The 27,111-nt window shown below is 48.3% G+C and overlaps 1 protein-coding gene across 1 annotated transcript; it reads left to right on the top strand.

Annotated features, from left to right (window-relative positions):
- Positions 1 to 5,222: 5,222 nt before the first annotated feature.
- On the top strand, positions 5,223 to 26,877 carry TRIM29 (tripartite motif containing 29; the record flags this gene model as incomplete). The annotated part of the gene is made up of 9 exons (XM_079545832.1): positions 5,223 to 6,083; positions 12,687 to 12,782; positions 14,413 to 14,646; positions 14,981 to 15,179; positions 18,590 to 18,673; positions 21,660 to 21,725; positions 22,913 to 23,014; positions 23,954 to 24,030; positions 26,815 to 26,877. 9 exons carry the CDS (start codon positions 5,223 to 5,225, stop codon positions 26,875 to 26,877), a joined length of 1,782 nt encoding a protein of 593 aa, XP_079401958.1.
- Between the last annotated feature and the right edge of the window lie 234 nt (positions 26,878 to 27,111).

Here is a 27,111-nt window from a genome sequence, read left to right as displayed (position 1 = left end):
AGGTCCAGCTCATAGCCTGCGGGCCTGCTTTGAGCCCTGTGTCTGGTCTGCATGGAGGAGATGTTGCTGAGGCGTTGCCACAGCTGACCAGGGAGGTGGGGGAGGTCACCGTCCCTGGAGGTGTTAGAGATCCGTGGGGATGTGGCACCGAGGGATGCGGTGATGGGCATCGTGGGATGGGTTGGGCTCGGGGGTCATTGAGGTCTTCTCCAATCTTAGTGATTCTATGATTCTATTTCAGGTGCCCTAAAAACCTCTCTTTGCATCTCCTAGCTCTTGTCTCAGCATGCCCATGAGGTGACAATGCACCCTCAGAGCCCTGGGTCCTCCAAACTCACTTTTCTTCCCTCCAACACCCATGACACACGCAGCAAGCAGCAAGCCAGAATTTTCACAAATATCTCAACTCAGGCCGTATAAACTGAGATTATCTCATGTCGGTCTCAGTTCTGAGCACGCGGACAGCTCAGCTTTATGCACACCTGCAGCATTATTTGCTCTGCGTCAGGGCAGCAATCCTGATCTATCAGTGTGTCACTGCCGATCTGATGCATGTGAAAGCAGCACGAAGCCCTGAACCTGTTCTGCCTGCTCTGCTGCTGCACCAGGGACTGCTAAATGTCCATTTGGTGGTGGCTCGCATCTGATGGGTCAGTGTCCTGGACTTCCTTGCAGCAGGGACAACCCGTGTGCAGTCCAGCACTGCATTTCCTGAGCTCTGGGTTTATCTTATGCAAAGCAGAAGGTATGTTGGATGTGAAAGGGATCCTTGCGCAGTGCAAATAACAGGCAGGCTCCCTGCTCCTCCTTTGGCCGGATCTGCTGTGAGAACTGGGGCTGGTGAATCACAGGTGATCCAATTCTCATGGCTCTCTGTGACTTCATCTGACATCGATGTTTGAAACTCTGCTCCAGAGCCGTGTAAAGGAGTGCCTCGGGGTTGGCGTAACTGTTTCTGTTCTATTTAGGTTGACATGAACCCATTTTTTGTCATTTTCTCCATCCTTGGGAGATCTTCTTTGTCAGTACCTACTCCTGATGGTGGTTGTGTAGCCATTGCACAGCAGAAAATCATAGAATCATAGAATCATAGAATCACCAAGGTTGGAAAAGACCTTCAAGATCATCCAGTCCAACTGTTCACCTATTCCCAGTAGCTCCCACTAAACCATGTCCCTCAACACAACATCCAGCCTTTCCTTGAACACCCCCAGGCTTGGTGACTCCACCACCTCCCTGGGCATCCATTCCAGTGCCTGACCACCCTTTCTGAAAAGTAATACTTCCTAATGTCCAGCCTGAATCTCCCCTGCCATAGCTTGAAGCCATTCCCTCTGCTCCTATCACTAATGACACGAGAGAAGAGGCCGACCCCCAGCTCACTACAACCTCCCTTCAGGAAGTTATAGAGAGCAATGAGGTCTGCCCTGAGCCTCCTCTTCTCCAGGCTGAACATTCCCAGCTCCTTCAGCCTCTCCTCATATGGCCTGTGTTCCAGACCCCTCACCAGCTTTGTTGCCCTCCTTTGAACACGTTCCAGGGCCTCAATATCTTTCTTCAGCACAAGCAACAAACCACCCAGATCTACCAGGGTACATGCAGCAGAAGGAACAAAATTGAAAACAAGGACAAAAGGATCGGGAAACATAATAAAAAGCAAACAAATAAAAGAGGATTTAGGTGTCCCAGTTGCTAAACATAAGGAGAGTTGAGCGAGGAGGCAAAAAGCAATGTCAGAAAAACACATTTCAGTTTCCCCGAAAAAAAATTTGGGCCGGTTCAACTGCACATGCCTCAGTTCCCCTAATTGCTCCGCAGGGTTGGCCACCCCGACCTATTTTGCAAAGGTGTTGTCGAGTTTAATTTGTGAACCTTTGAAAAGGGCTCCGAGTTGTGCAGATGAAAGGCGCTGCGGATGCCAAACGTGGGTGGATGCAGTGAGTCAGAGGCGCAGACATGGGCACTGTGTGAGCAGCCTGATGCAGTGCAGCACATAGCAGGCAGTGATCCTCTGCAGGACACGGAGGGATGGTCGGTGCAAAACTCATCGCTGCTGCATGCATGCGAGAGAAATCAGGAGCCACCCCCTGGGAAGAGCAAATATGGAGAGGGCCGCTCTGTATGTGATGCCTGATTGCGTGAAATAGAGGTGTGTGTGTGCAAGTGTTCCAAACGCTTTGGGAAGCAAAGCACAAAGTGTTTGACGGAGCAAACCTCAACTCCCAAGCTACCCTTAAGCCCCAGCAGCCCTCTGGTGGAGTGTCCTTTAACTCCCAAGCTGCCCTTGTGCCCCCAACAGCTCTCCTGCTCTCCCTGGAATGCCACTCTGCACCCCTCAAACTTCAGGCAGGCGTGAAAATGGTCTTCCAGCATAAGCCAGGAATAACAAAGGAGAGATGGGTCCCATCCGTGAGCAATTTCCAAAAACACCCAAAACCCAAACAAAAAGCCACAAGGAGGTGTGATGAGGTGCAGAGAGATGATGGGGAAAAGAGCGGGCTTGGCCTTGGGCTGCAGTTTGTATGGCAGAGATGCACCGAGCTGTCCTTGGTCAAACATGGGCCTGCTGTGGTTTCACAGGTATTTACAGGCAAAACGTGCCTGAGGCACCAATGCCAGGCATGTGGGATGCTGTGGATAGAGCTGGGGTTGAAGAGGATCTGGTGAAAGTGGCATGGCAGAGGGAGCATTCCCTTGTGCACCATAGGGATACCCGTGCTTGCTTGCTGCAGATGATGGGCATCTCTGCATGGACCGAAAAACTGATAACAGACCTCATCCTGAGCCTGCCTGGAAGAACTGCATTAAAGTCATTGATTTCACCATGATGGAGAAGTTCAGCCCTTCTCTTTTTTTCCGCCATACCTCATCCAGAATCTTCACACAGAGTCGGGAAGCCGAGAGAAACCAAGGCGTTCCTCTTGTAAGCCAGATCTCTTCATAGAGATACTATTTGTTTCTTAACGATTAATTCTGGCTCAGAAAAGCCCTGCTGAGCCTTCTCTGTACACATGAGAACAGGAGCCTCCACCCTCCAGTATTTTTAATTACTTGGAGATCTACAGGGCTGTTGATGTTATAAAGATCAGCTCAGCCTGAGAAGCCAAGGAGGAAGAAATGCATGCGTGTCAGCCAACCTCCTGCTTTTAGGAGATTCGTTCTTTAAAAATAGAGTTGCCCTTTCCTATGTCAGAGGGTGGCTTCTGAGTCAAGAAACACTGTGGTCCCTCTGACAACAAGCTGCTCATTGGAAAGGGCTTCAAAATGGGGCCTTTCCCATCGACTGTTACCCCAAACCAACAGCACAAACCCAATTATTCCTCACATGTGGAGAGCCATAACTACACGCATGCAGTAAAAAGGGATAAATAAGGTTCCAAGTGCAGTTCAGCTGAATAATTTTTTTGTTCCTCTTCCCTTTCCTCTCCTTTTTGCACGGTCAAAGCCCTTATTAACCTTATCTTTTAGACAGGCGCTTCCTGGGTATCTCCTATCAGATCCAAAATGCAGGCTGTTCCTGTTGGGGCTGCACCTCCATTTCCTCCACACCTAAAAGAGAGCTGCAAAACACAGACCTGGATTCTTCCTCTGCTGCTCAGCACTCTTCCAATAGTGGTTTTGCTATGGATTCCCAATGAGAAATGATTACAGCAAAAAAAAATAATAATAATCACATTCTCAACCGGTGACACCATTCTACCCTGCAAAAATGAAATTAGGCACAAATCAGATACCGGGCTGGGTTAATTTACAGCCTGCATGTTAATCTCAGAGCAATCTCACTGAAGTTCAGAGTATAATCTATGTTACATCGATACGAAATGAGTGTGGGGTCCACCTCCTTCTTTTGAACTTGATGGAATTCAGCAGCACTGATAAAGGGCCTTTTTCTTCTGAAATCAGCCATTCCAGTTGGCTGAATAAAAACCATTATGGGGTGTGGACTTGTCTTTTTTTTTTCCTTTCCCTTAATGAAAGGAGCATTTCATGAGCTTTGAAATAATTTTGCTGTTTCTCCCTTCCGCTGTGCCCTCTCATTGCCAGTCAGGGAAATGGAAAATGAAGGGAAAGCCAGGGAAGAGAGGAAGGAAAACTACCAAAGTTGCTTGATACGACACTTGAATATGTTTCTCTTGGATAAAAAAGCCGATCATTCCAGGAATGTGGCTAATGGAGAGAGAAATACATATTTTTAAAACTCTTCTGCAGTTCTTTCTTCTTGCAAGAAGCATTTTGGCCATCTATCTGCAAAATACTTAATCTTTCAGATCTGTCTCTCAGTTCAGTGCACGTTTATGGGAGGAACTGCAGAAGGAACACTTGAACCTGTGTTTCACTGAGAACGTGCAATGAAATGGGTGGTGGGAGCTCTTCCATTAGTCATGTAAGTAGGGTTCGCACGGCCTGCAGGAAAACACAACTCTTGCTGATTTTTATTTTGGGTCAGCTGCGTTCTTCTAATGTGTGCATTGCTTATTTCCAGTTGTAGATAGATGGATCTTGCACAAACCCAACATCAGCATCAAAATAAAGATAATAGGGGTCTTTTAAACCCGGTATTATCCCCATGTTTCCCCTCCCTGTTCTACTGAATACAGCAAGCCCTCGGGGGAACCCAGTTTAAGAATGCTTTATTCTAGGCGTTCATTTTAATGACGACCATAATTATTTCTGTGCATGTGTATGACCCAGTTAACAAACCCATCCTCAGCATCCCATGGTCTCTCTGACCCTGCCTGTCTCAGCAAGGAGGTAACCTCAGCTCCTGGCAACAACTGGAGCAAAATTATTTTTGAAACAAGCGGTCGAACTGGTTACTGCATCTTAATGAAAATGATTTTTTTTTTTTTTTCCCTGAGCATTTCTATGTATATAAACAGCCCTTCCTCCCAAACCTGGTTAGACAAGAATGTTCCTGGGTGTGGACCGCCTTGTATAATTAACTGCACAGCTGTGGCTTCTGATCCTTGGTAACGTCTGTTCCTTTCTTTCCTGCTTTCCCCCTGCCTCTACCTAGCATTATCCAGAGCTCATCTCCTCCTCCTCGCAAGAGCTCCAGGTGCGTCACTTAGGCAGCAGCTGCCCCACATTCCCCCGTCATTCCTCACTGGGACGGCCAGCAGGCAGGCACACGGCCACAGCTGCTTCCAGGGGTCGGGGGACAGCACGGGGGGACAGGACAGAGCAGAGGAGCCAAGAAACCAACCCGCCCCGGTTAGAGAATGGAAACAGGGAGCGCAGCAAGGACAAATGGCACTGCTGGGAAGCCAGAGGATGTGAAGAGTCCATCCGCCCCCAAAAAGGATGAAGAAGTGAAGAAGACGACGAATCCTGGCGGAGGCGAGAAAGAGCCAATAAAGGGCACTGGAGGTACCTCCCTGGAGACCGGACAAATCAAGAGCTCCCTCTTCTCTGGGAGTGACTGGAAGAGGCCCATCATTCAGTTTGTGGAGTCGTCCGATGAGAAGAGATCGACCTACTTCAGCATGGACTCAGCAGACTCCAAGAAGATGCCATTTGCCAGCGGACAGATAGGAGACATGAGGAGAACTCCGCTCTCCTTTGCAGACAAGGGCGACCTCAGGAAGTCCCTCTTCTCCTTGGATTCCAAAAAGAGCTTCTTGCCTAATGAAGGGGAAGGGAGGAAGCCCTTGTTCTCCAGCGGGCAGATAGGGGACATGAAGAAACCATCCCTGCCTCTGGTAGAGACGGGAGACCTGAGAAGACCCACCTTCAACAAAGTGCCTGACAGAGCAGCTGGCTCCCGGCCCAGGGTGAAGCTGGAGGATGTGCTGTGCGATTCCTGCATTGATAACAAGCAGAAGGCCGTCAAGTCGTGTTTGGTGTGCCAGGCTTCCTTCTGCGAGCTGCACCTCAAACCCCACCTGGAGGGAGCAGCTTTCCGGGACCATCAGCTCCTCGACCCCATCAGGGACTTCGAAGCAAGAAAATGCCCTGTGCATGGGAAGACCATGGAGCTGTTCTGTCAGACAGACCAGATGTGCATCTGCTACCTCTGCATGTTCCAGGAGCACAAGAACCACAGCACGGTGACGGTGGAGATCGAGAAAGCAGGAAAAGAGGTAATATAACGCTTCTCTAATTGCTTTTTTCCTCAATCGTGAAACTCAGTGTCACTCCAGGGCCTTTTTCCCCTCTATCCTATGGTCTCTCCTAAAGTCATGGCTGCAATATAATCCTGCGATGCAAGGGAGGTGGTTGGGAAGGGTTTAGTGGAGGACTGATGTTGTCAAGGCTCTGCTTGTGTTGAGACTGTCTACAGACAGCTTCTTATAGAAGCACATCCGTGGTGTGGTGCAGCAGACTGTGTTTGGTTGGGCACAGAACCCAACCTGATCACAGCACCGGCTTTCAGCAGGAGCTGAACTAAAGCCCCACATCCTCAGTTTTCAAGTTGCGCCTGTCTTTGTACAATGCTGCAAAGTTCAGGACCTCCTGAACATGGGCACACAGATGAGTGCTGCTCAAGGTTGTGGTTACAACAGAAAACTGTGATCTCAGCTCCCTGGTGTGAGCTTCTGCCTTCTTGTTTGTCTTTTCTGTTATGGAGATAATGATGTTGAGCCCCACCTGTGGGAAAAAGTCTTTTGAAGCTTAGATGAAGAAAAAAAAACTTAGTGCAAACACAGAACGCTTAATTTTTCCCTGAAGTGTTACTGCAGTAGTCTCAGAAGATGGACATCTAAAGAGATGGGACTGGCATGTGAACCAGTGTTCTCTCTAATGAAAGTCTTCTGCCTTTGTTTGCCTGAATTCTCATTCTGTTTGCTTTCTGGGTGGATACGCAATTATCCCACTTGCTCCAGTGAATGTCAGGGTCCCATCACATTCAGCCCTGTAAAAACATACCTCAGGCTGGAGGCCAGCCTCCAGACAAGGCAGGAGAGAGATGACAGAAAGGAGACCCATAAAGCGGTCACATAAAACCATTTGCTTAGAATTACAGCCAGCCCATGGCAGGAGCTGGAAGGGCACCCAGACCTGCTGGATCCCAGCCTTAATCACAGCCCAAGAGCTCTGATGTGGTGAACAGGCACGTACAAGTACCCGCTGTTGGAAATTCTTGAGTTACACGTAATCCAGAAGAACAATTTGCAGTGCTAAGAAGGTTTCACTCATAATGCTGGAGGAACATCTTCTTTAGAGCTTCTCTGTCGTTCCTTGCACAGTTTTTGGTATTCTCTTGCAATGCCATCTTCACCTTGCAGCCTGACTGGAACCAGACAAAGCTTCTCTCGCGTCTCAGACGGTCTCTCAAAGAAATTCCTGCAGGGATTGCTATCTGCTGTTTGTTTCATGATTGCTTGGTCTTGTGTTTTGATGTTGGCTCTGAAAGATTACACAGTGTATGCCTAACCTTCATAAACCCGCGTCAGGTTGTCCAATTCCTCTCAGCCATTTCCATTGAGAAAGCTCCCTTGATGAACCAAAGCCGGCCAAAGCTTCTCCCTATATTTGGATGAATCTACAACACCTTGCTTGTACATAAACAAGCAGATTTGGGTGGAGGAATCTTCACCTAGGATTTAAATGGTGTTTGATTTCTCTCCCAGAGTGTTCGTGCTGTTCTGGTAAGGTCTGTGCTTGCCCTGTGCTGATTCTGCTGCTGCTAAGCCTGGAGGATTTAGGGCTTTATCAGTGAATCACACACATGTGCAAGTTTCTCCTGACAAGGAGTCTTGATCGTGTTGTAACTTGAGGGAGTATTCACTCAGACAAAAACAATTAACAGGATAGCTGTTGCTTATAAATGTTTATTCCTAGCCCTGATCCATTCTCCATTGGCGGAGCCTTAGCAGGAACCACAGGGAGGGACAAGCACTGCCAGGTCCCTTGTGTGCACCACCTCTTCTTTTCAAGTCTTGCAAATCAACTGAGCTGGAACACGACCACAAACTGGTGGAGTGGCAAAGTGCTCCTGGTGCTGCTTGCCTCTGTGGAAAGAGTGAGCAAAAACCCCACACTGGGGCAACCCCATCCACACCAGGTCAACCCCAACCCCATCCCTGCTGCCATGGCATCACCTGGCGCTCAACAGCCGCAGGGTAGCTGTTATGCAGTGAGGTGTGTTATGCTCCTGTTCCTTCCATACTGTAGAATGAATGCAGTTTACAGCCCCTTCCATGAGTTTCTCCCCTCTATAGGCCTGGAGGTGGGAAAGCTGCTGCATTGTGCTGGTGGGAAACGGAGGGCCAGTTGAAGAGCCTTCCGTGGAATGAGGTAACTGCTGCACCTTGCAGACAGAGAGTGAGCTTAAGAGGAGTGCAAGCAAGGCAGTATGCAGACGCCTATTGGTTAGGGCATTTAGGGAAGCAGTGGGAAGCTTGGGATTTCTGCGAGGCAAAGGGAGAGCACAGCAGCATCTGCCGTGTCACAGAGCCAGGCTGGGAGCCCCTCATCCCCTTCCTGCTGTGTTGCACAGGAGGTCAGACAGAGACAACTTGCAGTAGGAGATGGAGGTATTTTTTCTAAGTTTCCACCCCTTGGTATTTGCCTATTGTACCCCAGCTCCACTTTGCATGAATTTCCTGCTACAGTTTTAAAGCAAAACTAACACCTCCACCAGAACCAGCACAAGAAACAGCCAATAAAAAAGTGTGTAATAACCACACCACTGAAAAGAGAGAGCTGTCAATTGCAGTCTGGACGCTCACATAAACCCCTCTGGTCAGCTTGATTCATCAGCAGCACCAGACCCCCCCCCTTTCAGACAGTCCTTCATTTTGAAAGGGGATCCTTCATCCCAAACCTGTTTTACAGGCCCATTCTCAGAATGAGACGACTTCACAGATGCCTGCCAGCCACCGAGCTGCAAATAACTCAGCATTAAGATCCATCACAGCCTCAGCGCTCGGCACGTCGGGTCAGATCTAGCAAAAAAAAACGCTTTGGGTTTTTTTTTTTTTTCTTTTTTTTCCCTTTCATTCTTTAGCTTTAGAGAAAAGTTCCCACCTCACGGCAGGTTTAAAGGTTTGGCAGAGAAAAGCTGTGCAGGAATGGCAGCTGGGCGTTCTGCTTGCTTCTAAAAGCGGAGATTTCACAGAGGATGGAGAGGCTTTGAAGTCAGCCATCCTCAGAGAGGATCCAGAGGGGCTTCCATCTGGGCCCCTTTGTATTGTTCTGGTTGAATACACAGCAAAAAAAAAAAAAGAGCGTATTGATATGCCAGAGGAGAGTTTTTGGCTTTTCCCACTGATGCGAGGGCATGGTGGAGCCTGGGGCCTTACCTGCACTCCTTGTGGCCACTGTGCAGGCACATGGATGCTCCTTCCACAGGAACAGCACGGCTACCCATACACCGTTCCTTCTGGCTGGAAGGCAGACAAGCAAAGCTGCTGAAAGCTGTGATTTAGAGCAGCTTTGCTCATTTGTCTGCATTTTGCAATGTTCCTCTACAGTGAGGGAGTACGCACCAGCTCATGGGTGAGGAACCCTCCATCTCTTTCAAACACAGCCTTTAATGGCCTCAGCTATGGCACTGACCAGTGACATTAGTTGCAGGATGTTGGCAGTCTGCAGAAACTGCAGCCCAGTGCCACCTGCTGCTGCTTACCAAAAGCTTAGACTGAAAAGCCTAATGGCAAAAGCAGTAGAAATCATCTCCAGCAATGCGCTGATATGTCAGCTGTGCCACCTCCTGTAGAAGCCCTATGCTGGGATAGCTCGTTTCAACTCTTCTTCTCCCACTTCATTATTGCATTTGGTTGTTGCTGACGGATAATTACCATAGCTCTCCCAGGCTGGTGACACAGGGGTGTTTCCTGATTCAGGGACTGGGTTCCCAGAGCATTAAGACATGACGATGCTTGTATTGCTGCCTTGCAAAAACGAGTTGCGTCATGATGCAAGAGTCATAATCTCACATCTCCAGGTCCTTCAGCACAAGGGCTGGGTTCACTTGTGGATGTTTAGATGTACACTCTGAACTTTCACTTAGGCCTCTAGACTGTCCTAATTAATTTAGGTGGTAACAGGCGATCTGCTGTCCGCTCAGACTCTTGCTGCCAGCATTTCTCATAGTCAAACCTAATGCTCCAAACAAGTGTGTCCCACATTTTTCACCACTGTCATCATTTCTGCAGAGCAGGGACCCCTCCAAGGATGGGTACAGCCCCTATGCAATCTCCTTTTAATGTCTTCTTTTTCGGTACAAACAGTTCTAGTGGTTGTGCTGCCATGCAACGAAGACACTCTCTTTGCTGCTCTCCATACCAGTGTTTCCTTTGCCCTCATTAGGGGAGTTTTAACCCAAGCTGAACCTGGATGACTGTGATATTTGCATTCCAGCTATTGGAATGACCTCTGTAATTTCCATTTGCAAATCGTAATTCTTACTCTAAATTGTAGTGTGGTGTTGCTCTTAAACAGTTGTTAGTTCCATCCCAGCGGCACCCAAACTACCTTTCTGCATGAAGGGATCTTTCAGCTCCAACAAGCTGCAAAGAGCTAGCTACCACTTTTGAGCCAGTAATAGTTTTCTAAGTTCCTTTGAGACCCATCTTAATTAAAAAGCACCATGTAAGTATCATATTGTTATCACCACCTTCCAGCCAGCATCTGGAAAATTCTTCTGTAACCTTTCCTTTCAAATTTGTTGTGATTACAAAGCCTCTGTGGCTGTGAAACATCAGCCCTTCTGAAAAGAAAGCTCCACGTTCTTGTCAGGAAAATGTCCTGATGCTTAGGGGTGAAGAGGGGCGCATTACTTCCCACTGCTCAGGAGGTCCTTTTTTGCAAAAAGTCAATTTGGATGTAGCTTATGGCTCAAGGAAAGATCTGGCATTAGATTGCACATTTTTTTCAGAATGATTGCTGGAGTGTGCATAGAAATGGGCAAAAACATGCATTCCTTCAAGTTACTGTCTCAAAAATGTGAAAAGCATAGGACCAAACTCACACCTTTACTTTCTTGATCAGCAGAAGAGCAAATTGTCCTGATATCCTGATACACACATCTCCCTTAGGAACCTGTACTGCAAAACCTTTCTATGTCTGCTCTCAGCCCTTGTAGAACGTGAGCTTCAGCTGATGGCTGCTCTCAGTTGGGGCTGCCAGGGTGTGTAGATGCTCATTAGAGGGCCAATGGTCTCCTAACTCAAGAAGGACAATTACACTGATGGTAAAGGATAAAGGATGCCGCTCTTCTGGCCCAGAGATGTCTTTGAGTACATTTGCCTTTTTTGTTTGCCCTTTCTTCTTCTTTTTTTTTAATAGGGCAATAAAACAACAATCAAATTGTTTTCCTTCTATTAAATAGAGGTTTTCTAAATTGGAACAGCAAGAGTCAATGGCTCTCAGATGCTGCTGTACTTGATTCAGGCTCAAGAGGATGTTCAGACACGGCAGCAACTGGCACCAAGACAAGAGCCTCCACGGGCAGATTTCCCTGCTCTGAGCTGGCTGACAGTTTGTTGCCTTCTTGCTGTTCATGCTGTGATGAACTTTTGCTGCTCTTTTCAACTCCCACCCCCAAAGCCAACAATGATCAGGAGAGAAGAGCTGGGTTTGCACGCTAAGTTATGATCCTGGCTTGGTGGCAGTGCAACCTTACTGTGTTAGCTGCTGAGTTCCCCCAGTCCTTACTTCCCTTACAACACTGTTGGCTTAAATATGAGTCCTTCGGGGTGATGCACACTCGCTGCAGGATTCCACGCCTACAGTGGGTTTTCAGAGGCAGTGTTGTGCCATAGCACAGCTGAGCAGCACAGATCATTGCTGCTGACTGTGCCATTCCTCAAGAGCTCTGGGAACGTGTGTGCCACCACCAGATTGCCTGCAGTTACAGCTGTGCTGTGACCAACCTGCGCACACATGAAACGCAGAAAGATCCTGAGACACGTAAACAAAGGCTTTGTCATGATCTGTGGGGCAGGGAGGTGGTGAGCAGCGGCTGAGCTAACGGGGCAGTGCTCAGCAGCCAGGTCCAGCATGGCCCAGGGATGTCCCAGCAGTGCCCAGCCCTCTATGGTCTCCAGCTCTCCAGTCCACCTTGTGTGCAGCTGTCTGCTCTGCACTTTGCTAGGAAGCCAGTGCAAAACAAAATGCAAATGGCTCCCAGGGAAGGTGCTGATCTAAGCCAAGCATGGTTGCATGGTTGGCTACGCCTCCTCCCCTCTTCCTTTTGTTATTTTTTTTTTTTTCTTTTTTTTTTTTTTCCAAGCATTCCCCAGCTTCATCATAACATGAAAGCTCTCAATTCAGAGCAAATTAATCCACAATCCTGTCTAAACAGAATTCCTGCCGGAGGCACCGTCCTCTTTGTTGCAACACTCGTCAAACGTCATTCCGTAATTACATGAAAACTGTTATTGCTGCAGAGGCACACCCTGGGATGGGCCCCGTGCTGCATACACAGCTGAATTTTGAAACAGGACTCGTCCCCCCCTCCAGCTAATGACTCTAATGTGATTAAAAGCAGCACCATGACGGTAGCCTGGTAGGTGGGTGCTTCTGCTGCTGTCTTTGCTGAGGAAGCTGAATCTCTTGCCCCAGCCAGCAGCTCTGGCACCTTGTCCCCTGTCAGCACATCGTCTCCATCTCAAGCAGTGCCAGCAGCCCGTGCTGCCTGGCTGCTGCTGCTTGGGGCCAAATGCAGCAGAGGAAGCACAGTGCTCCTCCAGGGACACCATGCAGCCCTTGCTTATGGGTCTCCCCTCTTCCTGCAGGCTGAACTCTCGCTGCAGAAGGAGCAACTGCAGCTGAAGATCATCGAGGTGGAAGATGAAGTGGATAAGTGGCAGAAGGAGAGGGACCGTATCAAGGTGCGTGGGGGATATTCACTGTTCCGTCTCCCCTATGCTTGTCTCTTTCTGTTCCAGTCACTCACATCACTCTTTCTTCCCTCAATTTTCCTGGCACATCCAGCTCTTACTCACTCCGTGCCTTACCTAGCCTCTACCTCATCACTCTCCAACACGCATTCACACCACATCTTGGCAACAACAACTCCTACTGAAGTCATTTTGCAACACATCCTGCAGGAGACAAGAGGAGCCTGCACAGCCCTGTTATGAAATGGCTCGGGACACCTACCTGCTTTTGGTTCCTATCATCTGTGATGGTTCTGCCATCACTAACAGCCAGGCCCATTTGGAAACAAAAGCATTCTGCCCTTCTCCTGCTGGTCCACTTAGAAAATCAACTCCAGAAGCGCTCTGGATTGCCCATCTCCATCCCTGGAGGTGCTTAAGGCCACACTGGATGGGATCCTGGGCAACCTGGTGGTCGGCAGCACTGTCCATAGCAGGGGGTTGGAACTAGATGATCTTTGAGGTCCCCCCAGACCAACTATTCCATGATTCTAAGGCAACCAGGTGCAGCTACACAAACGTGTGTCTTGTTTATAATGGAACAGCTCATATCCACACTGATAGAGGTCTCCTTTATAGTCCTTTCACCACACAAGGGTTAGAATATAGTAATGGTGCTTTTTTTTTTTTTTATTTTTTAATTTACACCCTAACTGAACAGAGCAGTGAAAACACTATTTGAAAACACCCCAGAGAATTTGCATAATATTAATAAGCAAAGCCATTCTTCTCCCTTTCATGTGGTGCACGCACACTGACTTGCCAGTTCTGCTTTTTGTCTCCTCTATTATTATTATTATTACCACTACTATTACTATTATTGGAAATGTGACCTAGAAATTTTAACTCTGAATATAGTTCTATCCATAGTCATTCTGAGGAATATTTCAGAGGGACGTAGAGAGGCTGATGGAAAGTGTTTCAGCAGCTTTCATCTGCTGAAACGGAGTGAATTTGGTCCTTAAATTCTGGAGGAGCCAGAGTTATGATTTAGAAAGTTAGACAGTGTTTTTAAATATCACTTAGGAGTGCAGCTCACGAATTGAAGAGATACTACTATAATGAGGAAGACAGCGTGCACCATATGTTATCTATATACACACTTACTGCAAGAATTAATATTACTTATCTTAGCATAGCTTTCTGCTGCTAAAGGATTGCATACCTAAAGTCTCCATGGTCGTGGTCCCAGTGCTGAGAATCATAGAATCATGAAGGCTGGAAAAAATCTTTAAGATCATCTGTTCAACCATCCACCTACCATTAATATTGCCCACTCAACCGTGTCCTTCATTACTACATCTACCCCTTCCTCAAACACCTCCAGGGCAGTGAGTCCATCACCTCCCTGGGCATCCAGTGCCAGACAACTCTTTCTGACAACAAATTCTTCCTAATATCCAATCTGAACCTTCCCCAGTGCAATTTGAGGCCGTTCCCTCCTGTCCCATCGAGTGCTTGGACACATCCCTACCTACACCCCTTGTTAGCAAGTGACTCCACGCGAGAGTTCATCTTTTGTTTCTCACCCTCTCTTGTGTCTTTTCTGCTGCCTTCCTTCTCCTCCCCTTTGCCCCCACAGAACTACACCACCAATGAGAAAGCGACTGTAGACCAGCATTTCAAGGAGCTGATCCGGGACCTGGAGAGGCAGAGGGATGAAGTGAAGGCTGCCCTGGATCAGAGGGAAAAGATTGCCTCGGAGAACGTGAAAGAGATTGTGGATGAGCTGGAAGAGAGGGCAAAGCTGCTGCGGGAGGACAAGGAGAACAGGGAGCAGATCCATCAGATCAGTGACTCCGTGCTCTTCCTCCAGGTCAGAAAGACCTTATTTGCTTTTCCTTTTCTCAGACAGCGTAGGAAGCACTAGTCTTTTCCAGTTCAATGCACATGTACGTGAGGAACTGGCCCTGGCATTTCAAGCTGTGTCTGCTCCCGTGAAGCATGAACTTTAGCATGCCAACGCCTCGTATTTCTTTCCTTTTCCTCCTTTTTTGGTGGCTACAGCTCTCAGCCAAAGCATTTGACTGCCTCCCATCCATCTCCACTACTCTCCCTCCCTCTCTGTGTTATTTGGAGCCTAACGTAGACAGTTTCTCGGGACCTCTCCTTATATTCCTCAATAACCTCTCTCCTCCTCAATTTGGCAGGAGTTTGGGGCTTTGATGCGGAATTATGTCCCCCCTCCCTCCCTCCCGACGTACAGCGTGCTGCTCGAAGGGGAGAGCATGAGCCCCTCCATGGGGCTGCTCCGTGATGACCTCCTCAACGTCTGCATGAGGCACGTGGAGAAAATCTGCAAGGCAGACCTTGGCCGCAACTTCATTGAGAGGAACCACATTGAGAATGGTAAAGTAACCCAGAGCTGCCCCATCTTTGGGCAGAGCCCGGCTCAGGAGCTCACTGGGTGACAGAGAGGAGGCAGGATTATAAGGAAAATACTGGCAGAAGTAGGAATGTGGCCACCCCAGGATGGCAATTCAGATATCCTGCCATCAGCCTCATTTATCCAGCTCGGTTAGTGCGCTAGTGCTGCTGTGACATGCTATTTTACAGCAGCTGCTTTCAGCCTGGAACGTGAAATATCCCGAAAGCACCTGTCACTGAAAATCTAATAACAGGTTTTCTGGGTAAAAAAAGGTCTTTGTTTTGGTGTTCGGGTCAAACAAATCTTGGAAGAGGTATCGCTCCCTGACCCTGCCTCTGCAGGTCCCACCAAGCAGAGCTGTGCTTCCTCAGCTCCCGGCTCAGGGAATGCAGAGCACACGGGTTCCTGCAGTGATTAAGGATGAGCAATCTTTCTTATGTAAATAGCGAGGGCATGGCCAATACCACAGCAATGCAAGGAATCTTCTAAGGCTTTGAACCCACTTTCTTTCAGTCTCTTCCCATCAGTTCTGCAGGGGACTTGTGTTGCATAAAGCTTGTTTGTGAGACTGCACACCATAACCATGTTTCACTTCCAAGCTGTCCCACAAACAGCCTTTGTGACCTTGGGCACGGTACTTAATCCCATTACATGACCTCTTGCACTAAGAATAGTAGGGATGGGAGTAAATCCTTATCTTGCCAGGCTGCAAGGAAGGTCTAATTTATGATTGTGGGACCTCAGATAGCAGAGCAATAAAGGTCAAGAACTGGAAATGTAATCTGAGGGTAAACTGATGTCCAGGAGAAATGACTCAAAAAGCTGCAGGAATAGACTTCAAGCCCATTTCATACAACAGAAGATCACTGCAACATGCATCTGCAAGAACACTGCTATTTCATTCAGATTCACAGTACTCATCAGGCATTCCTCTCATATTAACACAGCACCTTTTTCTGGACAGCACTCAGGTAAATCTCTCCAACTTCCAGAAAAGACAGATGCATGTTACGAGATGAGATGATAAAAGAGGAGGGGAGGAAAGAAAACAAAAAGAAAAGGCAAATAGAAGCGCATAAGTCAGACCAACATGGGACATGTTACTGGAGAACAAACAGTGTCTCTCAGAGGCTGACGTTTGTGAATCAGCCTGACATTCACAATTTAGAGCAGTAAGAACAAAGGCGACATGGAACCAGAGTGAATTTGGATGTGTAATGAGTATCACTGTGATCATCAAGTGACAGCATGCTGCCTTCCTTCGTTAGGAAGAGAAAGAGCAAGTCTTGGCCCCAAGGAGCCTGCATGGCAAACAGTTAATTGATGTCCATCTAGCACCACCATTCTCCATTGGACATGAATGAGATGCACGAAATGCTCTGGTTCAGAGCACCAACCTCTCAGAAAAGTCAGGAACCATGTTCAAAGTGCTGAGCATAGAGCTAGATTTTATTTAAGCTCCCCCATACCTTCAAGCAGGACTAGAAACTGAATATTACTTGTCTTCTAATATTTACCACTGAATCATAGAATCACTAAGGTTGGAAAAGACCACTAAGATCATACAGTCCAACCATCAACCCATCACTGCAGCACCTCGTGTGCTAAGTTCTGCTGGGAAATCTGGCTGTAATGCAGGTCAGGTAGATGGAAGACAGCTCAGATTCCAAAATCATTTTTGTACACTTTTGGACTTCTGTCGAATTTCCAAACCATGGATGGCACAGAGCCATAGGGGTTCTGGCTGCCAGCTGCTCACAGCACTGTGAAGGTTAGATGAGTAGCACAACAGTAGGCTGCAATTAAGGAATTAACCTCCAGAGTTACAATAACCATCAGGAGTCTCTTTTGCCAATTCTGAAGCCAATGCATTTTCTCGGCACAACCCAACGATACGCACATGTTCCCCATCAGCTGATCACTTTCAGTTAGGTTCCCCTCCGTGCTACTGATGTCAGAACCCTCAAAGGTACTCGAAATCCATGGGATTCGAGTGCCAAAGTATTTCTGAGCAGGGCAACACTCCACCAGTGCCAGAAATCTGGGCACTTTTGGGAACTGTACAGGGATGTAATGGACACAGCTTGCAGCCTGCCTAATGAGGAGAGCAGTGGCATCCACTCAACTGGGAAACGTTATTTAAGGTGAATCTCAGAAACTTCAGAGCTCTCCATTTCTCAAACTGCAGTTACACTTGAAAGAGGACAGCGCTCTGCATCGAGTGACTGCAAGGAAATAACTCCACAATTACTTAATGGATTTAATTAACTCACACTCCCCCTGAGTCACTGCAACAAATTCATTTGCAACCAGCTTGATCTTCCAGCGTAAGAAACTTCCCATGAAGAAATATTATATTAATGGAATGAAGTCTGCTTAATAGCAGACTCCAAAGGGAATCCACTTTCTTTTAGTTGTCATAACAGGTACCTACTTAGCAGTGTGGCAAGGAGGAAAACAATCAGAGAGCGCCCAGGGATTTTGAATAACACAAAAGTAAATCAGAGAAATAGCACAAAAGTTTGATCAGTAACTTAAGAATCAAACTGTGGAACTATCACAATATGGGAACCAAACCTTCATCCTTCCAGAGAACCACAGATTTAGAGAAGAATTAAGGCCTTTATGTATGTATATAATTTTCTGAGCGGATAGGACACCATTTCCCATGGATCCTTCCCTGAGAACAGAATCAGGCTGTGCCAAAGGGAAGGGCTGTCCCACTTTGAATGAAGCTTGAACCAGAAGGCAGGGAAGCTAGAGCTCTTTGTAACTCGGGTTTAGCACCTCAAAAATGGCAGAAACCAACCCATGGAGCCTTCCCAACCCTCACATTTCTTTGGGCTTTGCAATAGCTGCAGGTCCAGACCCTCTGGTCGTGCGCCAGCTCTGTGTGCAGGTTAACCCAAACCATTGCTTTTGAAGTGGGATCCATTTTTAGCCACACAGCAGCAATTCAGCAAGAAAATTCCTCAACCCCAAAGTCTCCCCTTGGATGCTCAGGAGAAAGCCCAGCTCTGCTGGGCAGCTTTCCTCACCTATTCATGTTTCAGCTGTGCTAAACCTCTGCCATCTCAGGCTGAGCCTCAGCACTGCTCAGACCCAAAAGTCCCATGGAAGAATTAGAAAAATAGAACAACTTGCTTTCAATGGGCACAAACACCTCCCTCCCCATGCTCAAGGCAGCAGTTCCAACCTGCTGCCCCTTCCCTTTGTCCTTGGCCAGGTTGGATGAGGCCCTGGGCAGCCTGATCTGGTGGGTGGCAACTTGCCCATGGCAGGGAAGTTGGAGCTCGATGGTCTTCAAGGTCCCTTCCAACCCAACCATTCTATGATTATGTGACTCTGTTCCTTCTGTGGGACCCCACTGATGCCTGCTCTGCTCCTCCAGGTGACCACCGATACATGATGAACAACTATGAGTGGAACCAGCCCGACAACTTGAAGAGATTTTCCATGTTCCTGTCTCCCAAAGGTAAGGTAGCCCAGCACCCTTCTTCCAAACACAGCACAGGAGAGGAACTCCACTCATGATTTGTCTTCAGATTTGCTTTCCCACATGAACTTCAATGTTATCCAAGGTCCTTCCCCCTGCATTTATGTTGGGTCTTCTCTCCATCCTACAAAGATTGGAGAAGTTTTTTCCTTTCCATCCCAAACAAGGCAACAAAAGCTCTTGGCTACATGGAGGAGAACTGGAGCAACTGAGCTCTTTCAAGAGGGGTGTTTGTGACACAAGGGGAGTTTTATCAGGTTGAAGTAAGCGTTATCCTCCACCAGAAGCTTACCCCTCTGTGCTATCAAATGTGAAAGCTACACCAAGGCTTCATTTGCATTAAGATTTTACTTTCACCAGAAAACATGTTTTTTCCCTGCAGGGAAAGGATGCAAGAAGTGAGGAATGTGTCCTAAAAAAGCAGATTGGGGTTCTTTTCTGAGCTCTTACTCTGTCAACAAGAGCCTTGCTGATCTGCCTATGTCCCCATTGCTACATGAACACTATGGGATGAGTGAATGACTGTTTTCAACGCATTCAGTTGTAAAATGGCAGCTGCCTATTTCTAAATCAGGACCAGAGATGCGCAGAGCGACAGGGCAGAGCAGCGCCTGTAGAGACAGCAACACAGAAAGAACAGGGCAGAATAACTAACCAAATTCCCTCTGTTCCTCAGGGAGCAGCTCCCTGGCTGGCTTTGCCAGCTGTTTGCAGCTGCTGCTCTGCCAAGGCAGATGGTGGTGGGGCACAGGGCCATGCCTGCAATTAGCCACGGTGCTGCCCTGAAGGCACATGTGTGCCATATTGCTGCTCTGTCTGTAGGGCTGCGTGGGGACAGCCCAGCTCCCAACACTGAACCCTTTGTCTCAATGTCCCCTTTGCCTTTTTCCTCTGTTACCAACCCACATGGGCAACAGGATGCTGCTGGGTGCAGATCCCACTCAGGCATCAGCCTTTAGCAGGACTGCACCCTGCTGGCCCTCTGAGTTTGGGGACAGCCAAGTTTGAGGGCATTTTGCAAGCAGAGGGTTCAATTCACAGGGAGGCTGTCTGCAAAAACTGCCCACAGGGCTGCAAAGCTGCTGTTCTGCACCAGTTCTGCCGGTGTTGGGGAGAGACCAGTCTGAGACCTGCATCCTGCACCACTTTCAACCTTAAGGGATGGCTGAAAATGAGTTCTCCATTATTCAGGCTGAGGCCACCCAAAATGCAGGGCTTTGGGTTCAGGTGAAAACGGCCCAAAATGAATTTGAAGGGAGTGGAGGGTGAGGAGATGCTGTTCTGCATCCTGACCTCCTGAAGAACCCACCACGACAAAGGAGAAACCAGCTGCTGGATTTAGAGGTCACGATTTAGTGCTGTTTACTGGAGCCAGAGAGGATGCTTGCTGGATGCAGTCAGCACACCGTGTCCCATTGCTTTCTGCAACGGGCTTTTGAATACACAAACACTGTGGGATCATTTGTTTCACCTGCACACTTCCACTGTCCTGAGAGCCCACACGTGTTGCCTCCCAAAGCTGCTGGTTCTGTGTTAGCTTCCAATCTGGTTCCTTCATCCAAAGAACTAAACACGTGGCAGCACAAAGTCCCTGCCGAAATGGGGACTGAGCAGCACTGCATTCTCCACCAGAGAGAGGCCACAAGATCCCTTATGGGAACAGTGATAGAAGGGAACCAGCTGCTGCAACCACACCAATGGGGACTTTGGGAACAGAATGAGTCAGTAGGCAAAACAGGAGACATGACCCACTTAAGCTTGCATGCTGGCTAGCAAAGGATTATCTGATGAATAATGCACCATAGCCGTAATCATTTAGCTCTCCAGAGCCTTCTGTGCTCTTGCAGTGCGCCATGTGGAAGTCCAGCACTGCTTCCGATTGCATCTTTTCTAAAGAATTCCATAAAATGGAAGAAAAATCAAATAAAAGACGTGCCCTCCACCCTTCGTGTTGCATAACATGCAGAGAACCCTTAAATTTCTCTTGACAGTTTTGCAACACACCCTACTCCTTGTTAGGTTGGGACACTGCAAATTCTGCCTTAGGTCACAGCAGCAAGTCTGCTTGCTGCAAGGAGGAATGTTACCCATGTGGTGCTCTGTGCTAGTGCTCAAAAACTGCTTGGACTTGAACTGACCCCTGTTTTTAAGCCCTGCTTGCACTGAAGGAGCCTTCCAGTGCTCTTTTCCCTTAAAGACAGTATCGCAGAGCATCCATCTGCAGGGGTGACATAATGAGGCAGAGGGGAGACATAAAAGGCTTCAAATGCTGCCTAAAAGATGGGGGAACAACGCGTTCTGCTGCTCAGCGCTCCTTTCTGTCCTCTTCCACCGGGCTTTTTTTTACTCCTGACATTGCAAAGAGTTTGGCCAAAGCCGGAAGAAAGTTGGAAAGATCACCTTGTGCATTTGCTGGTCTTTGAATCAGAGGAAGGGAGAGGCAACTGCTGCAATACCAGCAGTGCTGAAATAGAAAAGCAGACCACAGGATGGCAGCAAAACAGCTCAAAGCATTCATCGCTTTGTGTTCTTCGGGGAGAGCCATGGCTCACACAGGGGTACAACAGCACAAGGCTGCATCCCAGCGTGAAGTCCTAGCAAAACCCAGTCCAGGTGGCAGGGCAAGAGACGTTCCTCTGCTCGTGTCTCTCGTGCCCTAAATGCAAGCCTCCGCCTGCAGGTCTCTTTGCAAAACATCCACGTTGAGCAGGCAAACTGCAGCTGGCAACTGAATGCAGCTGAAGACAGCTGTGCAGCAATGAGAGAGTTTTGCTCGTTAAGTGATGTCCCACCAACCCCCCTGGGACACAGAGCAAAAAGATCAGACTTCCCTCTCCGCACCACATTTCTGGTCTGGGATTGCCTCCAGAATGGTGGGGACTGTTTCATAGAGCAGTGCCACGCACAGCCCTTAGAGCCAGCTCACCAGGAGCCAATTGCTGAACTGGATGCTCTTGTTTTACAGCCAGTTTCAACCCACGGTCATGGGAATTTTCCTCCTTCCAAGCGACTGAGGAAACACTTGGTACGGGTAAATCTGCCTTCAGTTTGAAAGGATCTAACACCCGTGCCACAGCTTTCCAGCTGTCTAACTGACCTGTCCTGCTTCCCCTCTCGGCTGTCCTGTCCCTGTCTCACAGAACCAGCTCTTATCTGGGTTATCAGCCATGGCTGCATACACCCAAACGTGAGCTGGCGCTGCTCTAGGGCTGTGTGTATAGGAGGGAAGGGCCACCCTGGTCCTCACTGCTCAGACAGTGAGAAGAAGATGGAAAACAGACAGGTGCCAGTTTGTAAAGACCCTGAGATACCCAACCAACTGCCAAAGACCCTGAGACATCCAACCAACTGCCAAAGACCCTGAAATACCCAACCAACTTCCAAAGACCCTGAGATAACAAACAAACTGCTTCCACCAACTTGTCCGAGGCGAGCTGCAGGGGCTGGGGCAGGGCCAGGATCTGGCTCAGTTCCCCCCAACCCTGACACAGAAGCATGAAGCTGCTCTCCTCCCTCTCCTATACACCTCTTCCTTACCACTTCAGTTCTCGGCATCGTGGCCTGCCCAGCGTTCACTGCCTGTACAGCACCCAGTGTGATGGGGAGGGGACTTTGTGGTGGCATGGGGAGAACCAGCAGCAACAAAGCCTTCCTTTCTCCCACCTATCCGTGCTCCCTCTGCCTGTTCCTGCTCACAGGGCCTTCCCTTTCCCCAAGCACTGCAGCCTCCTGCCCAGGGAGCCCTGGGCACCTGCACTCACTGCCTGTGCTGCAGACAAGGCTGTCTCTATCTTATCGCTCCTCTCTCACAATCGTTTTGGCAGCCAGGAGGGGAAGCCTTGCTTTAATTTCACTGGGCATTGAGTAAGGCTTCAACAGCTCTGAGGCAAAGGAGCTTTGGTTGCCGTGTTGTTTTGCCATGTTATCCCAGTGTCTGGAGATACCATTTACCTGCAAGGATGCTGCTCTTCGGTCACACCCTGCATTCTGGGTCTCACCAGAAAGTTTCTTCCCTCACTGGCACCTCCACACTGACACACTGTGCACCGGGACCCCACCGCTGGCTGCTCTCACTTAGGGAAAAGGGACGCAGCCACTGGTTCCCATTTTCCCTAAGCCATTTGGAGGCAGTTTCACAAGGGTGTGTGTTGAAATGCTTAGGTTCCCCCCTTGCCGCACGCAGCCCCCCGGAGTAACTCAACCTCTTCTATCTTCCAGTAGGCAATGGCACTAAGCTGCCTTTTCAGTTCTCCTCGGTGGGACAGAATCCGCCCGGTGACTTCAGCAAACAGTCTGATGGGAGCCTCTTCACTAAGACCGGTACTGGGCACTTAGGTGTTGCCCTCCTCCCTCCCTTCTGCCCCTTTTTTTAGGCAATAAGATATTTCATCCTGTTCTTGCTCTTGCCAGGAGGCCTGGAACAGCCCCACACCCGAAGATGAGAATTTGAGATGCTTTTAGGTGCTCGGAGACCGCAGGAGACGACATTCCCTTTACCCCTCTAGCTTTATCACTATTTCAAAACAGCTATTATCCTAAAAGAGTAATAGCCACCGAGCACAACCTTTAATAAAGCGATGCACTTAGCTGCCAGGTCTCTTTTATCTGAACCGGCATTCCCCACTCGCTGCCTCGTCATCCTCTTTTCACCACCAACCAGTTCAAGGGCACCCAAGGTTGAACCCAAGGGCACCAGCACCTGCCGAGCGCAGTCAGGTTGGATTAATTTGCAACTGGGAGATGGTGGGGAAAGCCCATTGCCTGGCAGCTCTGAAACTGGTGGTGATTCAGCAGGGCTGCTATTATTTCTGAATCAGAACTGAGCTGGTGCAGTAGAAGGAGGTTAGGGCTTATCGCATTGCCAGGGGTGCTGTCATTAATTTCTGACATGAAACCCAGGCCTCGGCTCTTTGTGCTAATTAAATAGCCTACAGTGTTCTTTGCAAGAGTCAGAATGCTTAGTTCAGGCCTTGGCCTAAATTTAATTGGACCGATCGCATTCTGCCTCCCTGCATTCCCCGGACATTTTAATTAGACAGACCTCCTGCACTCCCTTCTCCTAACCAACAGGGTGGTGGGATAGGTGTCTGTCCGATGGCTGCTGTGTCCCACCCCCAGAAGTGGCTGCATTTCAGTGTCAAGCAGTGCAATACTAATTACGTGGCACTTCCAGTCCTGCTGCTCATCCCGGTGCTTGCAAGGAGAGATGGGGATGGTGCCAGGGGCTGACCTGTAACAGGCTCTTTTATGTTGTCACAGCTTATCCCTCAATAGTGAGACATCAGTCTGCAAAAGTGACGCCACAGACATGGAAATCCTCCAAGCAATCTGTATTGGTAAGAAACAAACCCTGGGGGTGAAAGCTTCAGCAAAGGAAATATCTGTTCTTAGGGGACCTGGGACTCCAGAGAATAGGGCTTTGGTCCTTTGGAAACAGGCGAGTGAAAGGTTCAGGTCAGCAGCTTCTATTGTTTTTTTCTGTGGTAGTTGCATCCAGAGAGGGATGCAGATTGACCCCCCTGACACCACAGTGCTGGGATGTAGGAATAATCAATATTTCGAAGTGACATTTTGAAAGGATTTTGCCCTGGTCTAGAATTCGATCCAGGCTTCTAAAAGCTATACAAACATTGCAGAAGACACGCTGGAATCTGTAGAACATTTTCTTCCTGCACGGATATCATACACTCTTAATAGACTTTGACAACAAGAAAACACTGATTGTGTAAATAACTCCAACAGAGAACCATATAGAAGCATTATACTAATTACATCCTACAGTGAGCAGGCGCAATATCAAAGATGAGGGTCAGACAATGATGATAAATCACTACAACAGCTGTCAATGGCTCAGTTAGCACTACTGCCACAACACAGGCAACAGCACACGACGAGGGCCAGAGGATGGTAGTGCTGCAGTTCTCGTGTGCAAGGTTAACACAGTGTTAACCACAGAAATGCTGCGTTTATCCACTTTGTCTTAGCATCCCTCTGCACCACGATGCATTAAGATCTTGCACAAGCCGAGTTAAGAACGTCAGGTTTTTGCCCTCGTCTCTGCAGGCGAAACTCATTTTTGAATTCTCATTGTGCATTGGTGAGACATTATTTACCACTCCCTGGAAATAATACTTGCAAGGAGGAGGAGGCCAAGAGTCAAGAGCATTGCTAGACTGGAGGATGCAAATAGAAGGAATACAGCGCAGTGAGAAAGGAGCTGCCCAAGGACTGCAGCTCTATGTCTGCTCCATTCTAAAGGCCCCTCCAGGAGATGAATAGCAGTGCAAAGGACATCCTGACATAGGCTGTAGAACCTTCAGAAAGTCCAGCCTTGAGTATTTGAACATGCTACAGCAAAAACGCATCTAGGGAGCAGCAGTGAGAGGCAATATCTTCTCTGTCTTGTGTTTGGTCACGGCCTTTCTAAAAGATCCCCAACTTCATCATGCCTGTGTCCACATGGACACTCCAGCCAATGGTTTTTAATACTGATACCCAACACCCACTTCCCTTCATCCCTGCTGAGAAGGCCTGATGACTTCTCCCACCCAAAGCCACTGCTCCTTTTGTCTCCTTCATGCATATGCTGCTGCTGGCTATTCTGTTTTTATAGCCTATATTCACCAGATATCCCTGAACCTAACAATTGAGTTGATAAATATAAGCATTAAGAAGTCCTGATATAGATACACTCCAGGCTGCAGTAGCTCTGCGTGAGCTTTTACGGTCTATTGGCCCAATAATCCAGCTTTTAAAGTAGTCTTAAATATGCATTTAAGTAATACACACCCTAAAAGGTCCGTAAATACAAATGTTCACAAAGAACTCCACTGTTTAAGGAGGAACGTCTTTTCAACCCAGAGGGACTTCTTTAAAACGAAGGACCCCTCTTCCATCTCCTAATTATTTTGTAATTGGAAGCCATGGAGTGAGAAGAATCTCAACAACATTGAGCAGGAGGCTCTGGGAGCTGGCACTGAGCAGCAAGATGGGTTGACTTGCTCTCCCATATTCCCAGCCTCAACCAGTGCTCCTGGGAGGTCTCTCCTACCTTCTGCAAGCAAGATCTGGGCAGCAGATCAAACCTAAGACAGATCAGATGTTGCAAAACCAGGGCTGGCCCTGACTGCCTTGTCAACCACTTCCCTGGTGTAAGCATGTTCTCATGTCACCTTGGTGCTCCTCATGGCAGCATCCAAGCCACCATGCGTAGGAGTTGCTTGCAAGAGGAGCAACAGGGGTTAACCCTCAAGTTTAAAGCACTGCAGCCAGGGGGCAACAAAGGTGAGGAAGAACTGATTGATTGCCTCAGTACTGCTGGATGCAGGCTAAGGATTTCATCTTTCAGTCACTAGATGGGCTTTTGTGTTCTGCAATCGCCCCCAGCCAACACTAGGCTGCACAACGAGCCTTTGCCACGTGTTGCTTGTTTGTAATGGTGTAGATAAGCATGAAATTGCTGGGGTGGGTCATGATGAGAAGAGGCGCAACTGGAGACTGTGGTAATAGGGCTGGAGACAGAGGAACGTGGCAGCTCCCCTAGGCTTTGCCCTTGCATCTCTTCCACTTATGCTCCTGCTTACCCAGACTTTTACATGGGGCCCTGCAACACGTGGAGGTGCAAATAAACAATATTTTGTGTGGGAGAATTTCCATGCACACGAATTTTGGTTCTCCAAGCAGAGAGCACAAATAAGCACTGTGCAGCAGAGCCCATCGCTCACATAACCGTGCGTGGCTTTAAGTGTGAAAGCTCCCATGAGTTCTCAGGTTAGCGAGCAATTAAAAGACACTGACAGAAGCATAAAAATAGAGGTGACATTCCTCTTCTCCCAGAAACCTCTCATCAAGCCATGAGTCACAGTCTGAGAGTTTATATCATGCACAGACTCATTTGGCTTAGGCATGATGTCCATGCAAAGCATGAGCGCAAATCAAACAGCATCACCATTTGCATTTGATGACTCCGGCTGAGAAACGAGGTGGTGCTGCTCTGCGGGACTGAAGGTGTTAAGATAGGAGTGTGTTCAATTACAAATGGTTGGGCTGCCAAGGAGGGTGAAGTATAGGCGGCCAGAAAAAGACAGGTCAAACTTAATGCCCCAAATTCTCCATTGCAGTCACATTACCGCCCCTTTTACGTCAACAAAGGCAATGGAGCCACTTCCAACGAGGCACCTTGATTCCTGAAGATGTAGGGAAGAGCTGGCAGCACTTGGAGTGAAGACTCAGCTGCGGATTTTCATGGATGTACCTGCTATTATATTAACCTTGCTGCTCTAATCTCTGCCAGGGAGAGGGAAGGTGCAGAAGGGAATCGCCTTTTCTAGAGGAAACACGGATTTTTTCCAAGTCCACTTGCAAGCTCTGCAGGCCTTAACAACGTAACTCCATCCTCTGCTGTCACCTCCTTACTC

This window comes from Tetrao urogallus, assembly GCF_951394365.1.
Source record: "Tetrao urogallus genome assembly, chromosome: 22".
NCBI lineage: Eukaryota > Metazoa > Chordata > Aves > Galliformes > Phasianidae > Tetrao > Tetrao urogallus.
Note: the sequence above shows the minus strand (reverse complement) of the source record. Positions and strands in the feature narration are given on the sequence as shown.